The 15,550-nt window shown below is 36.5% G+C and overlaps 3 protein-coding genes across 6 annotated transcripts in view; all 3 read left to right on the forward strand.

Annotated features, from left to right (window-relative positions):
• The first annotated feature begins 1,441 nt into the window (after window positions 1–1,441).
• LOC114352841 (uncharacterized) lies at window positions 1,442–4,929 on the forward strand. The gene is made up of 7 exons (XM_028304581.1): window positions 1,442–1,655; window positions 2,084–2,165; window positions 2,417–2,555; window positions 2,990–3,114; window positions 3,387–3,468; window positions 3,760–3,861; window positions 4,628–4,929. The coding sequence occupies exons 3-7, from the start codon at window positions 2,447–2,449 to the stop codon at window positions 4,927–4,929; spliced, it is 720 nt and encodes a 239-aa protein (XP_028160382.1). The 5' UTR covers window positions 1,442–1,655; window positions 2,084–2,165; window positions 2,417–2,446.
• A 278-nt stretch (window positions 4,930–5,207) lies between these two features.
• Window positions 5,208–6,632, forward strand: DCTN6-p27 (dynactin subunit 6). Its single transcript, XM_028304567.1, has 4 exons — window positions 5,208–5,383; window positions 5,474–5,644; window positions 5,766–5,938; window positions 6,045–6,632. Exons 1-4 carry the CDS (start codon window positions 5,373–5,375, stop codon window positions 6,272–6,274), a joined length of 585 nt encoding a protein of 194 aa, XP_028160368.1. The 5' UTR covers window positions 5,208–5,372; the 3' UTR covers window positions 6,275–6,632.
• Window positions 6,633–8,343: 1,711 nt separating this feature from the next.
• The window catches only part of fwd (phosphatidylinositol 4-kinase beta fwd), a 58,528-nt gene continuing 51,321 nt past the window's right edge, over window positions 8,344–15,550 (forward strand). For 3 of the 4 annotated variants that reach the window (XM_028304548.1, XM_028304550.1, XM_028304551.1), the window contains exon 1: window positions 8,344–8,852. In XM_028304548.1, the coding sequence (XP_028160349.1) occupies window positions 8,764–8,852 (89 nt within the window). In that variant the 5' untranslated portion in view covers window positions 8,344–8,763. The remainder of the gene's footprint in view (window positions 8,853–15,550) is intronic. The other variant, XM_028304549.1, reaches the window with a different exon arrangement.

A 15,550-nucleotide genomic window follows, 5' to 3' on the forward strand; every position in this document is an offset into this window, starting at 1 on the left:
TGACTTAAATATGTTAAAAAATTAGTTAGAAAAATTTTTTGTTAAATATGTTAAAAAAATAGTTTTAATTTAATATGACATTTGTCGATATGTCCCAACACTAACATTTTTGTAACTCGAGATAACCTTGTAGAGACGTCGTTAATACTCTAGCTTGATTTTTATAATTTCGAATTACTACTTATTGGTGTAATTTAACGCTGCATTTACACGAAATTATCATTTTTATTGGAAGCACTGTCGTCGAAAATATTGTTTGTAGGTCAGACGTGAATTATTTCTTGTCCGCTAATATTTAGCTCTCATTGAACGCTACTACAAAGTTATGTCGTTACTTTTGATGACATCTGTCATTCTAATCAAGCTATATTGGATAGACTATAATCAGACTTAGATGAAATAGTTCAGGAATCTGAATCTGTTCAGCAGCCTGAACTTGGTCAAGAAACTGGTGTTGCTGAAGAGCCAGAGGCAAACCTGAGCCGGCGTTCCCGCAGGGCTCGCAGAAGACCAGGCTATCTAGAAGATTTCGTTTGTGATAATGACTAAAGTGTACCTGGACATTGAAATATAGCGAGGGAGAATGATATGAACCTCCTCTGTTGCAAATTGTCTATGATACTTTAAGAATGATACAAGTGACATCTTTGTGGAAAATATCTTGATCTTAAAATAACAGAAATGTAGCTCATTTATTAAGTTGAATAAAGCCTAGTTTCTGAAGGCCGTATCTTTTCATTTGTAACACCCAGTGATGCTCTACCTCTTTGCTTCGGATTGACACTACTTTTTGGGACACCCTGTATAATTAGGTATATTCCTAGCACTGCATTCTAGAACGCTGGGTTATGTGCTTGTGTTTCGTAGAATCTGTGAAGTTCGTTGTAGCTTTTGACTACGATTCTGCCAACGGAGGTTTGTGGTAGCACATGGTTCGAAAGAAGATGGATCTCCAAGAACCAGAAGACAAGTCTTAGGAAGATTAACATACCATCAGCTAGGCCGTCTGGCCAAAGTTTACTCTGTTCCAAGAGTTACATGGATCCCGTAAGTCTGAAGTGTTGTGTTAAAATATTTATGTACAATTTTTCACGATGATTTTTTTTATCAGTTTACCATTTTTACTTGTGAATTTTATGTGACAGACTGCTGTCAGAATACGTCAACTTCAACCGAAATAAACCAAAAAGAAGAAACGGTTTTAAAAAGAAGAAGATTGCCTATGTGTAGGTTTTATTTAGTCCTTACAGGAATAAAATCCAAAGAAGTTTTGTCAGTCAATGTCAAGACAATGGTCAAGACTATTGCTTCCAATATTGAAGAATTCATCATCATCATCATCATTTCAGCCATAAGACATCCACTGCTGAACATAGGCCTCCCTCAAAGATTTCTGATTTCCGGCTTCCGGCCGCATGCAGGCTGCATGAAATATTATTATGTCATCAATAATACTTGCTACGAAAACCTGGCCGTTTTCTGAGGATTTGTCAGAAAAATTTGAAATTCTCGATCCAAACGTTATCCTGACATTAGTTTGACATCAGAAATAATAGGCAGCCAAAATTCCAAGTCATCCTGTCCTTCTAAAATATCCCACAAATTACTGTATTCTGCAGCCAAGAACTAACACCGTTCAGATTCTTGCAAGAAATGTAAGTAGCTTTTGTAATACTTTATGAACCCTCAGATAAGTCATAGGTATAGTTTGGGTTGTGTGACCGTATTCCTGGCAGAAAATAGGTCCCTGAATGGTCCTGTACAAGTCGTGGAACAAGCACAAAACTTTCTTTTTAACTTGAGGAGGTCCAATCACATTTCTGTGTTCGCATCTCCACACAACAACGGGGCAAACTCAGGGGGCAAAGTAACGCAGAGGAGTGTGCTAAAATCATTTCATATACATTTTAGCTAATTGTAATCCACTGCTGTACACATCTCCAAAAAGTGCCAAGTGCACGGTTTCCCATTATTTTTATCTTGCCATCGTCAGTATGTTCCTGAGTAAGTTGTAAATTGGATCGATTTACCTAGCTACTACAAGAGTATTCTGTAATTGGACTGAGTTTTTTTTTGTTTGCAGGCCCATTCCCCATTGCGAAGAATGGCAGGCCTGTTATAGGCCTGATTTAAGTCATTCCTGTTTGAGGATGCTTAAAATGACGGTAAAAATATTTTTAAATATACTCGTCACATTATTTGCCCCCGTTGGGAACATAATTCCCGTTCAATAAGTGGATGCTTGCATGCTATGAAGTTTCGTGCGCAAATCGCAAGACCTTGTTGTCTTTATGCTAGCCACATATTTTTTTAAAGAAGGGAACTCAACCTTCAAGTGTAGTCCCTAGAAAAAGAAGTTGTTCAAGCCACTAGCCAGTATTTTTACTGCAAAGCTTAAGGGCATCTTGTGTTTCAGCACATCCCCATTGACCACAACTGAGTGATCATGGAGGGTGGCGAAGGTATGGTGGCCGTGGTCCGCGGACTTCGCGACTCCGGGCTGGCCGTCACGCTGCTGGATGGAAGCAGGCAGTATACCCTGATGCCTAACGCTGGTAACTACCATTACATAGCCTATACTTAACATCGTTTTAAAAGTAGTACATAAACCGACTAACTGACAATAAAATTTCTATTTGGCGCGAAACAGGGCGTGGGGTCTTATTCTAACATTCAAGAATTTGTGTCTGGTTCCAATATTTACGTAGTTGGGTATGTTTATCATCATTCATTATCATCAAGGCATTTAGTGTCCACTGCTGTTGCACGACACGACCCTCTCTAATTCGCCAACGAAAAATGGAGGATTTGGTCTGCACTGAAAAGATGTCTGAGTTTCTTGCGCTGCTTCTTCTCAGCACTGGCTTATTTACTGTCCCAAAGCGGTGGTTAAATTAATATTAGGATGAGAAAAGAAAGTCTGATGTTCGCATAGTTATCGCTTAGTCTTTATAACAATGTTAATATTTATTTCCTTCCCCTCCCCCAGCGAAGCCGCCGTCCCCTCCAAATGTGCGAATCACGCACACTTGCGCGCGCGCACAGACTCAGGAGATGGCGAGGAGTGACTCTGCTGCGCAGGCCACGGACGGGAGATACGCTAGCATGTATAAGGCAAGTAAAGTCTTTCAGCTTTTACTGGATTTCATGGTAAAACATTCAGCAATCCTATGGGGCAGCCACGTTCTGGAATGGAGGCCAAGTACCGGCAAGCGCAGCGTGGGATAGCCACCCACAAGGTCATTTATGCTTCATTGAGTCGCCATGGTTAATTTTAATTACGTTCTTCCTTTTTTTGGTGGCAAAGATGAGTGGATTTTGTTCTGCATGTTTTAAAATTCGCCAATAAGGTCGTGAAAAATAATGACTGACTGATATTTTTTTAGATGGCCCACTGTAGAGTGACTCCAACCTCCCCACCGGTGCAGCTTACGGAGTTTCCACCGCAAAGGGCTGAGCTCTGTCCAGGTTAATGGAAATTCGTTTTCAATCACTTAAAGTAGAAAATGAATAAGCCTATGGCTGCGTTTCCACCATAGATGTGCGAGGATGCGTAGCGAGGGATGTGTTTGCAAAGAACCAACAGAATCGCTTCATTTACTTCGCCTCGGTAAATGAAGCGCTTCTATACTAGCGCATCTATAATATTCTTCTATAAACGCAGCCTTACGTTGAAAAAATACCTCAACCACTAACAGAAACAATAGACGAGCGCATATGCATAACCAGCTGATAGACTAGGTGTATGCTACATTTCAGGACATGGCAACTTCGAAGTGGGTGGGTGTGGTAGCGGCGAGAACTACACACCTTGCAGGTCGAATGGATCCTTCCGCGGCGGGATGTCGTGGCCTGATAGAGGTAACACATTTCTTGCTTTATTACCGACTAGCAGTGCCCGCGACTTCGTACGCGTGAAAATCATTTATTACTGATGATTACGTGATGGTATAAAGCCTTCCTCGATAAATGGGCTATCTAACACTGAAATAATTTTTCAAATCGGACCGGTAGATCCTGAGATTAGCGCGTTCAAGTAAACAAACAAATAAACTCTTCAGCTTTATAATATTAGTATAGCCACAGAATAATAATAAGTACTATAGGTGTACCAGAATCTCATGGCAAATAGGGAAAATAAACTTTGTTGAGAGCAATACCAGGCCTGGCTCACTCCGCGCGGTACATCCGATAATTACCTACAGCGAAGCGCCCCGCCGGCGGGTATTATATCAGTCGAGTGTCACGCGCGCACTCGTCAGGACGCTGGCGTGCGTTGTAGTATGATTATAATTCTATGATCGAAGTATTATTTAAAAATGGACATAAAGAGAAAGAAATATTGTGCGGCGTTCGGGTGTTTAAATTCGAAAAGTAATCTACCAGATTTATCTNCTTTTCCTAAAATCTAAGGGCCTGGAAGTGACGGATTGGGAACAAGTGCTATCCGAATCTTTACATTCTATACGTTCTTTACTTTGCACGGCCACAAATTGCACTCCTCACGAACGTTTGTTTTGCCACCCTCGACGAACAATGAATGGGCAGTCGATACCATCATGGTTATCGTCTTCTGGGACCGCTCTCATGAAAAGGAATGTTCGTGCTTCAAAGTACGACCCCTTAGTGGAAGAGGTCGAACTTTTACAAACAAATCCATCATATTCGTATATAAGATTACAAGATGGTAGAGAGACCACCGTTTCAAACAGACATTTGGCTCCTTTACCGGATGGAGAGGATGATTCCTGTCAAGAAGAGCCATCAGACTTGGATGAAATAGTTCAGGAATCTGAATCTGTTCAGCAGCCTGAACTTGGTCAAGAAACTGGTGTTGCTGAAGAGCCAGAGGCAAACCTAAGCCGGCGTTCCCACAGGGCTCGCAGAAGACCAGGCTATCTAGAAGATTTCGTTTGTGATAATGACTAAAGTAAGTGTACCTGGACATTGAAATATAGCGAGGGAGAATGATATGAACCTCCTCTGTTGCAAATTGTCTATGGTACTTTAAGAATGATACAAGTGACATCTTTGTGGAAAATATCTTGATCTTAAAACAGAAATGTAGCTCATTTATTAAGTTGAATAAAGCCTAGTTTCTGAAGGCCGTATCTTTTCATTTGTAACAAAAATATCGTACTTTTATTTAGGCCATGGTCAACCATACAATAAAAAAATCATTCTGTCATTTTTAGTTGTGAAAAAAAAATCGAACTTGTTGATGGATGACGTCACTACAGCTGGTGCAATACGAATTTGGTGAAATTAGTAAAACATTTTTAGTTTATTTAACTAATTTTTAGAGTGGGTGTCGAGTCTGTAGAAAGATTCCAACGCTTATATTCTACATTTAAAAATATACCTCTGTCACAATGTCCCACAAGTAAGTAAATTGTAATAAAATTCCTGTTTTACTTACATTATATTCACTGCCATAATTCGAAGACGAGACTAATTTTTAGTATGATTCCAGCATTAAAATATTACCAGGAGCTACAGTTTGTGAGGACTGCACCCTCGAAGGCGATATAACCATTGGCGGAGGCACAGTCATTCATCCTCGCGTAACAATCATAGCTGAAGGTGGTCCAATAATCATTGCTGAATATTGCATTATTGAAGAATACTCTACCATAATACACAAGTAAGTTATCTAGTAATAACACACTATATTTTTAACTACCTATATTTGTTTAAGCTTCAAGCGTTCAAGTCTATAGAAAAAAGGCAACAAACATTACTAAATATGTAAATCCTTATTTCAGAAAGTGTGATGACCAAGAGGTTCCACCAAAACCTTTGTTCATCGGTGCCCATAATGTGTTTGAAGTCGGCTGTCGGTTAGAGTCAACCTTTGGTCACGTCGGAGAGAGCAACCTGTTTGAATGCAGATGTTTTGTTGGTGTAGACGTTAAAGTTGGAAGTGGATGTGTAATAGGTAAATAAATTCAATTTCAATTATTTTAAGCCGGATTTAAAATTGAGGTGGCTCATCTACAAGTAGATAAGTAGATTATTGATTTAAAAATGTTCAACATTTTCAGGTGCAGCATGTCATCTTACAGCCCCTCAGACATTGACGGATAATACAGTTATATGGGGCTCTGAGCACCACATACGGGAAGCATTAGAGAAGCAGCCCTCGCAGCTCCTCCAACTGGACTTCTTGAGTAAAGTGATGCCGAACTATCACAGGCTGAGGAAACCTAACGTCCACAAACGGCCACCGTCAGCACGCCAGTCTCAGTCACAAGAGACTTCCCCTAAACCATGAACTTCTAACAATAACCAGATATTTACTAAAATATTTATATCACTGCTTGTGGCGCTCTGTGATCTTCAAGTATTTCGAGTTACTCAAGCAAAAAAGTGCAACTAAGTTAACAATTTTAGCTCTAGTATTTATCTTTATGTTATTTCAGGATGTTAGGACTCTAGGTGTCAGACCAAAGTGGCTGAGTGATACACATTTTGAAAGAAAGATTTGATACATATATGTATTGTGTTTAAAAGTCATGTAGCTTTATTTTTTAACCAAACTGCACCTATTGATGTATTACATAATTTATATTTTTACATTACAAATTACAATAACTAAGTTTCTAAAGCTTCGCTGAATAAAGTTTATACTGAAAAAAGTTTGTTTTTATTTTATTCTGTATTTTGCTTCTTTATCTGACGTAAAGGACTAAAACTTCTTCGTCTCCTCGGAAGAAGTTAATTGCGAATCATGCCCATAGATGGCGTACCAAACTGAAATAATAAACCATCATAGCTAACTAGTGATGTCTGGAGTGAACTTGAAGGTGATTTTGAGTATTGAAGTATGTATTAAGTTATAGATTATTTTATTTATTATTATTTTTTTATTTCAAAATTGGCGTATCTTGATTTATGTATCTTATAGTCAATATCAAAATGTTTTTATTTGTATTTGTAGGCTATTACCTAAATAATAGTCAAATCTCTAAAGAAATACATAATAAAATACGTATAAAACAAAACAATTTTTTCCCTTATGGAAAGGCCTTCACATGCTTATTATACATCATTATGTTCCGATTGATACTACACTGATTTCGCCATGTCGAGATATAAAGAGACACCGTGGACAGTGGAATACATTTTAAAAGTCTAAAGAAGAAGCAGTCAGTCACTAACTACTGTGTGCAAAATTTTGTAAGAAGAACGCGATAGTAGCAAAACTATTGATTTAAGAGCAGCTGTCTGAATTTACCACGCATTTATTCATATTACTAGCGGCCGCCCGCGACTTTGTACGCGTGGATCCCGTTTTACCCCCTTCATCTATCGTACGCGGTTTAGATTTTTTCATACAAATGTTTTTTCCCGCTAACTCCCGTCCCGTGGTAATTTTGCAATATCCTATTGTAACTAAGCTTTAAGTTTACTAAGGAACCTGCATGCCAAATTTCAAACGTCTAACTTAAGCGGTTTAGATTTTTCAAACAAAAGGATTTTCCCGCTAATTCCCATTCCGGTGGGAATTCTTAAGTATACTGTAACCTGCCCAGGAGTATGAAGAATAATTGTACCAAGTTTCGTTAAAATCCGTCGAGTAGTTTTTGTTTCTATAAGGAACATACAGACAGACAGACAAAAATTTTACTGATTGCATTTTTGGCATCAGGATCGATCACTAATCACCCCCTGATAACTATTTTGAAAATATATTTCATGTACAGAATTGCTCTCTCAGATTTACTATAAGTATAGATAATTAAAAAGACTATTCAGAGATTATCATGTTTAACGACAAAAAATCTGTGTACCAACAGCATTGACTTAAAAACAGTAATATTTGAGCTGTTGCTGATTTATTATCCACTATAATTCAGGATTCAGCGGCTCTGGCTCCAATCAATTTTTAATCCACATCACATCACATCCTCATCACAAACATCCAAAGAATCCAAACACAACACTAGATAGAAAGGTTTATTCCCGTTATCCCTACCAAGTTTGTCCCCATCGGCCAGAGAAGATGGGACGACGGGAATAAAGAACCTAAACCATCCCCACCAGGCTTGTCCCCTTGATGGGAAAACGGGAATAAATCGCTGGAAGTAAAGTATTAGAATTAAAACGAGTTTTTTTTTATTGTTGCTCATTTCATAAAGAATATTTTTTAATAACAAAACAGATAAAATTATCTTCTGTTTCAAATAACAGCGATAGATATTAAAATACAACTAAAACTACATGTTAATAATGGTGATTTTCAAATAAATACATTGTCACATAAATGAATATCACGTTATTGATAGTTTCACTAGTGGTTTTGGTTGGAGTGACATATAAAAAAAAAAAAACTAAATTTATGTATGATGTCGTTTCTGACGAAGAACCATCGATTTCTTTAATTTTGAGAAATTTGTTTCTTTTGTTACGCCTGCACTTATTATTATATTTCAAATCGTTTTAAGTGTTCGTCATTTTGTGTTTTCACTTTAAATTTGTCGTGTTCCGTTTGCCAATTTTTAGTAGGACACAATAGAAAACTGGTACAATATTGATATCAAATCTGGCTTTTACAATCAGAATTTTGTAGAACAAGTGCTAGAGTAGATAAATTTCTCTTAGTACCTAATTGTTTTGTTGATGTCCTAGCGTGGGGTGTTCGCGATTTGATACAGTTTATTTCGACGCCATGTTGGCAATGTTGTTATTTACTCGTTGATTTGCTGTGGGTTGTTGTGCTATGGGTATAGTGTGTTGTGCGACAAAAGCCACTGTGTGAGCATGTTGGAAGATGTACCCGTCCATGGAAATCGCGATCCCAAGGTCCCTCAGGCGCCTACACATCAAAGGAATCTTAGTTTGGACTTCAGGTAAGTGACTGATCAACCATATCTATAGTAAAAGATAACAACTTGGTGCCTATCTACAGTAAACTTGATTATCCTTGACAATGTACCTGTGTATTTTATATTAATTATGTTTATCAATGTTGGTTAGAACTTCAACGTAATGCTACTTGAATCATAACAATATCTGGGATTTGGTGATAATCATGTAAATAATTGTTATCCTTGTTGTTATTAATAGATGAAGGTTTTGATAAATTTTTACACTGTATTCATCTTAGTTGAATGCAGAGAACCAAGTTAAAATGAATAATTATCATGACTCAATTCCTTTCTGCTCTATAAAAGAGATTATGATCTTAGCCTTATTGTGAAAGAATAGCTTTACAGAAGATGTTTTGCAATATTCAAGGCTACCACAGCATACACTCAATTTAATTTAATTTGGTCATGATTAGTTAACACTCGCTGCTCTCTAAGTTAATTAGCAGGCCAATAAATAATATGCAAAACTACTTCCTAGTTGGAGATGAAATTCAGTCAAAGTATGAAGGATATTCTGTAAAAACTTTCTTATTGTTTTTCACTAAAGATTTACTCTTAGAAAACAAAAACAGAAATGTGCACTAACATGTAAAGTTTTGTCCTAAGTTGTTTTCAACAAAACTTATAAGTTAGTCAAAATGTTAACAGACTCAGAACAACTTTCAACAATTTGCAAAAAACTTCAACTTGTGTGTAGTAAATTTCAACTTTCATAGATCATAAATTTTTATGGGAAATATAATTTTGAGCACAGTAGAATGGGCATGAGTTTTATGACAGGGTTTATGGTCTATAGCTATCAGACTGGCTGTTAATGCAATCATTAACAACCTACACTTTTAATTGACCTTGAATTAGTAGACTTTTAATGTTATGAACACCCGCAACCTTTTTTTTAATTCTAAAATACCACTTATACACTGTAATTGTACCGAAGGTGATTTTTAACAAATTTAATTTAGTTTAACTTTTCTTTCCTTCCTTCATATCAAGGAGAAAATGCCTGTAAAAGAGTTAGAAGTATCTTCCTTTCTTTGTCACTCTGTAGTTTAACATAATATTCAGAATTACCTACATGTACGTACACAGAACATTACGGTCATTTCATGTACACAAACCATTTATCTATTAATTTCCATAATGATCATAATTTTCTAATTGAATTAATACACATGTTTGTATGGACTGTAGACAATCATAGGTAATTAAACACCTGGGCCATGGTATTCTAATAATTTTGTAATTATTCACACATGGTGGTTTAAATAGAATGTGTTTCTATTGTCATTACTTTGTTGCATGGGTTTCTTTGTCTTTCCTGTTGCAATGCTCTTAAAATAAACTGAATTGACATTATCCTGAGCACATACTTTCCTATTTACATATGTATTTATGGATTGGAGATAAATACACATGTACACACGCCCACACTGTTAACTATCCATTTCCATTTTTGCTCTCGCTCTAATCAAATGGCAATTCTTTGCAATAGAACGAGATGACATGACTTTCAATGGGCAGTTAACACTGTTGGCGATAGTACATAAAATTCAACAGAAAAATAATTAAAAAACAAGTTAGAAACTATGTTTTTGTTATTTATTGGACACAATCAAAAATTTAAAATAAAGCTCTAAAGATACATACATACATATTACCTATATAATACCTATCTACTTGCGGAAAATATGGGTAGAGTAGTTCATTAAATTTTAGGAATTTAAGCATAGTTAACAACTGGTAATTAGAACTAAACACCTAATTTGAAATAAAAACAGTCAAACAAAGTTGTGATAATTGACACATAATATTCGACACAGCAAATTAGTGGATAATTAGTGTTAAATATTGAGGATGATCATTAATATCAGATGGGATAATAACACTAGAATGTTATTTGGGTTTTTGGACTAATATTGAACACATTAACCCAGTTGTTACGGATATCCCTTTTTTCTTACGATTCCTGTGATTTTGCATATATCGGCTATTTAATGCATCAAGGCAACAGGAAAAATACAAAAAAAAATATTGGTCTTACGAAAACGCTGGAAAATGGTGTTTGATATACGGAACGCTAGTAATATGTACGGCCAGTTGTATGAACTAAGAGATAATACCTACTCTTTGCGACTTGCGTAAGTTATTAAAGTATTTGCATAAAATATGGAATATTCATTAATAAAAAAATATTCAGAGTTAAATTTATTATTTTTCAAATTTAATTCCAGTAGTGTGAATGTATATTATGCCCAAAAAATTTTCTGGGATCAAGGGTACTATTATATTTCTTGCGAAAAACATTGCATTTGTATCAAAGCGTGAGTTTTATAAAACCTGTGTGTGTGTTGTAACTGAATTTGAGATGTTAAAATACTTCTTCTCTGTTTATGTGGCGGAGAAAATCTCTTGGTTTTGACAGTTGGCGCAATTTTCAATGCATTTGAAGCAACTGTAACCACACTAAATCATCTCATTTACAAACAATAATTTCTTCATATCTTCAAACTTGACTGACCCTGTCTAGGGCATAATTGGATATCTAAGCTAACAGGATGCAGTCTTCTTCATCATCACTGGATGAAGAATTATCTAGTGATTTCTACGTGGGCTCTCATTTGTAATCCAGACACTTTATTTACATCACCAGAGTTCTCTTTGGTTAAGTCACCATTACAATTTTCCGGATTTTCCGGCGGGAAAATTGTGATTTAGTTAGGGATACACTCATCTTCATTTTTCTCCAATTCTTCAATGATTTCATGTAAAGGAAAAGGCCTCGAAGGCAGGCGCTAAAACAACAAAATACCGCAGTTCATATTACTAGCGTTCCTTATACGGATCACTAAGTTTAACGTTGAATTAGTAACAGTTATACTATAAAAATGTTTATAATTTTGTTATCGATTTACAAAAAGTGGGCTACAAACTTTCATATTTCGGGAAGAAATACTTTAGAATAAATACTTATCATGTTTGTATTCACCTTGAAAATGTCATCGTAAAATTTACGAAAACAACAAAACGCTTACTATTGAAATGTGACACCCAATGTAGAACAGAACACTTCTGATGGACGAAGGGACCCCTCAGGAATCGTTTAACATAAACAATGTTATCAGAAACCACCCTCATTGTTTATAATAATTTAATTTTTATGTTGATCCGTATATCAAACGCTAGTAACAAGTGGGTTTAATGAACGATTGTCTCTTACGTCCGTATTCACAAACGATGCTTCAAATCGAACGCACAGCGTTGAATACAGCTCTGTGATTGGTTCGTGTGTCATCCTGTGCGTCCACGCGCACTGAGACCTCATAATAATGTTTGTGTATATGGGCGTTAAATACGTCCAGACTGAATGAATTTTGAAATTTTAAAGTGTGGCTAGATTAGATGAGGATCGGGTAAACATTGAATGGTTAGGGCATTTCTGAACGCCGTGCCAGGTGAACGGACCGGCGAAAGTAAAAGTGGACGAAACGACTTGGCGGCGACACGGACGCCAAGCGATTTCCTGACGAGCTAACTCTCTGTAATCAAGTTGCATGCACAATTCCAAGTAGGAGTGCTCTTTCTAATTATGACTAGTTGCACCCATCCTGGAATGCCGCGGTCTCACGGTACCGCATCTAAAGTACGAGAGAAATCGCCTGTTGGTTTTTTTAACGCATACAGTGAAGAAATCCTAGGAGTATTTGGTTCTTCTGAACTAATAGAGATGCTTTCACACCCCGTACTGATTTATTTATTCTCGTACCTACTTACTTACGACCCTTCAGTCTACATGGATGACTTGCTTTTAAAGTTTTTAATGCCGCAGGAACAGTTTACTTGCCTACAAATAAAAAAAGGCTTTATTTGCTAGTTCAGAAGTTCAAATACCTATAAGTCAAAAGAATTAAATGTAATAATCGCCTTTCTGACATGCGAGAGGTTGACGAGGCAATAAGCGAGCTGTGACTTTGGAATTAAACACGTACCTACCTAGATTTCTTGGAAGCGAAGGTGCTTAAACTCTAGAGAAATTAATTTGACCCGTACACAGTTCAGCCAACTTGTACTTGGCTGGTTTCTGTACTTATTGGAAGTAAGGCGGCCGGTATAGATGTTAATTAAATAACTTCGCGTGATGCTGTAATTAACTGTAGGCCAGTAACTTCTTCTAATGTCGGTTTGTACAAAACAAATTGAATAAAATTATATCAAGTCTATTGAAGGTGGTAATGGAAATTAATTGCGATGCAATGATTGTTTAAATAAATGTGCTGATGGTAGCACTATTTAGCAGACTTGGCGCCATAATTTATTCCGCGGGCACACAGCTCGTTACCATCCAAGGCGATCGTTAAGCCTCCCGCCTTTCTTCCTGAAGCTCGCATTAATTTTAATTTTGTTGTTTATTTTAGTACGAACCTATAAAGTCATGCCGCGATAAATTAATCTTCGTTGATCGTCCTGTTTAAAACAGCTTTTGTAAGGTTATGCAGCTGTTCAACGCATTTTAATTACTTTTCTGATAACGTGTTTTTCAGCAACTGACTAATTGAAAACAATCGATTCTATAATGTTGGCGACCTTCTACTCTGCCGGTGTGCGCTGAACCGACCAAGGCGATTTTGTATTGAGGATTTGTGTACTTCTGTAGTTAGAACTAATGCTAATGGCACAAGACAAATAAATACTGGCAAGGTTGCTTGCAGTATGATTTATGTAACTTTAAAACTACAATGGCAGCAGGGATTATTGGATATAGATTAGGATTACAAAATCTTCATTAAATCATTCTTATCAATCGTTAATGAAAATTGATTGAAAAAATTAGCATTCCCACTTTTAAATTTATAAAATATCCTATTGCATTTGTCCAGCAGCAGGCTGAAACGAACGAACGAACTCCTATGACAGCCATCTTACTTCTCAATCACCCGTTTTTCCCATCCAACCTTTTTCTTTACGGATCTGTGGTCCGTAGTCCCTGCAATAAATTCTCTCTACCTAATCTCCTCAACTAGTTTTAAGTCGTCCTCATTTCCATCTGATTGAGAGGTCGGTTATCGCACAGAATATCGTCTCCATTATTTTACAAGTCTGTAATCTAGCTATTGCATTCCTTACTTTCCAACAGTATTGCAACTTCTCAAGTCTTTATCTCGTTTTGTTAACGCTCTCTTCAAAACTATAAGTTTATAAATTATGTAATATTTTTTCGGCGGTCCGGCTGTCCTCCTTATTGGAGATTCATTGACTGACCATTTATTCTGCCCCTGACAACTTCCGAGTTCGGATAAAAACTTGCTCTTCATTATTTGTCATTGTCAGTGAGTTCGTCGCTTAGCTCTATTATTATTGCATGGTTTTCCTGTATTAATCTCTATGATTCATTGGGTGCTCATTTTTATTTTGTTGACAACAGTCCAGTCACCATTATGGAAATGGAACTGCTAATTCTTCTCTTGGCGGTTTATTTCCAGTCCTCATTATTAATAGATTATCTTGGAATCTGCTTTCATACATTGTAACTTTTTTTTTATAGTTTTGATGTCAACAGAGGTGAATAACATTTTTTTTATATCTGTGAGCTGCGTGTGAGACAGTCAATAGGCGCCACAGACATGAGACGTGACGTGCGAACAGTGAGAGCGAGACAGTGGCTCACTTTGTCAATTAGTCCCTAATTACGCCGACCCTACCAATGGGAATTAACAAAAGTATGCATGGAACGCGACGCTAGTCACGCTACCGGCCACAATTAATAAACGGATTCGGTTAATTTCTATTTGAAAAAAATACCTATCGATAGGTTACGTTATTCTGATGAATAAATGCTGCACAAGTTTTTCTCTTAAACCAATAGTTTGACTGGAAAAAAATATTTTCCATTTTCGTTGTATGGAATGAAACATAAAGTGGTCGATTTCGACTAAGCCTTGACAGATCTTGCTTTGAAACTACTTGAGCCTTGTTCTATGGCTTGTTGACTGTAATCCTACGCTATCAGCGCGCATCCAAAGTTGCCCGTTCACAAGTTATGAGGTTCTGAAAAATTAAAAAAAAATTTTTCGGAACCTCATAACTTCTGAACGGGCAATTTCGTGCGCGCGCTGTTAGTCTAGGATTATAGTCAACAAGCCATAGAACAAGGCTCAAGTAGTTTCAAAGCAAAATCTGTCAAGGCTTAGTCGAAATCGACCACTTTATGTTTCATTCCATACAACGAAAATGGAAAATATTTTTTTCCAGCCAAACTATTGGTTTTAGAGAAAAACGTTCATAATATTTATTCATCAGAATAACATACCCTATCGATAGGTATATTTTTTAAACAGAAATTGTGAAAAAAAAATCGCTGATTTAATTCCTTTTAAGTTTATTAAAATGTGTTTTTAGCAGTAATTTAAGGTTAATTTACATTATTAACGTATAAAATCTTTATATTTTTGTTAAATCTTTAAAGATATTCCAAAAAAAAGTCACTTTTACTTACTTTTTTTTAATTTTTCAGAACCTCATAACTTGTAAACGGGCAACTTTGGATGCGCGCTGATAGCGTAGGATTACAGTCAACAAGCTATAGAACAAGGCTCAAGTAGTTTCAAAGCAAGATCTGTCAAGGCTTAGTCGAAATCGACCACTTTATGTTTCATTCCATACAACGAAAATGGAAAATATTT

This window comes from Ostrinia furnacalis, unplaced genomic scaffold (assembly GCF_004193835.3).
Source record: "Ostrinia furnacalis isolate ACB-3 unplaced genomic scaffold, ASM419383v2 OfSCF1456, whole genome shotgun sequence".
In the NCBI taxonomy this organism is placed as follows: Eukaryota; Metazoa; Arthropoda; class Insecta; order Lepidoptera; family Crambidae; genus Ostrinia; species Ostrinia furnacalis.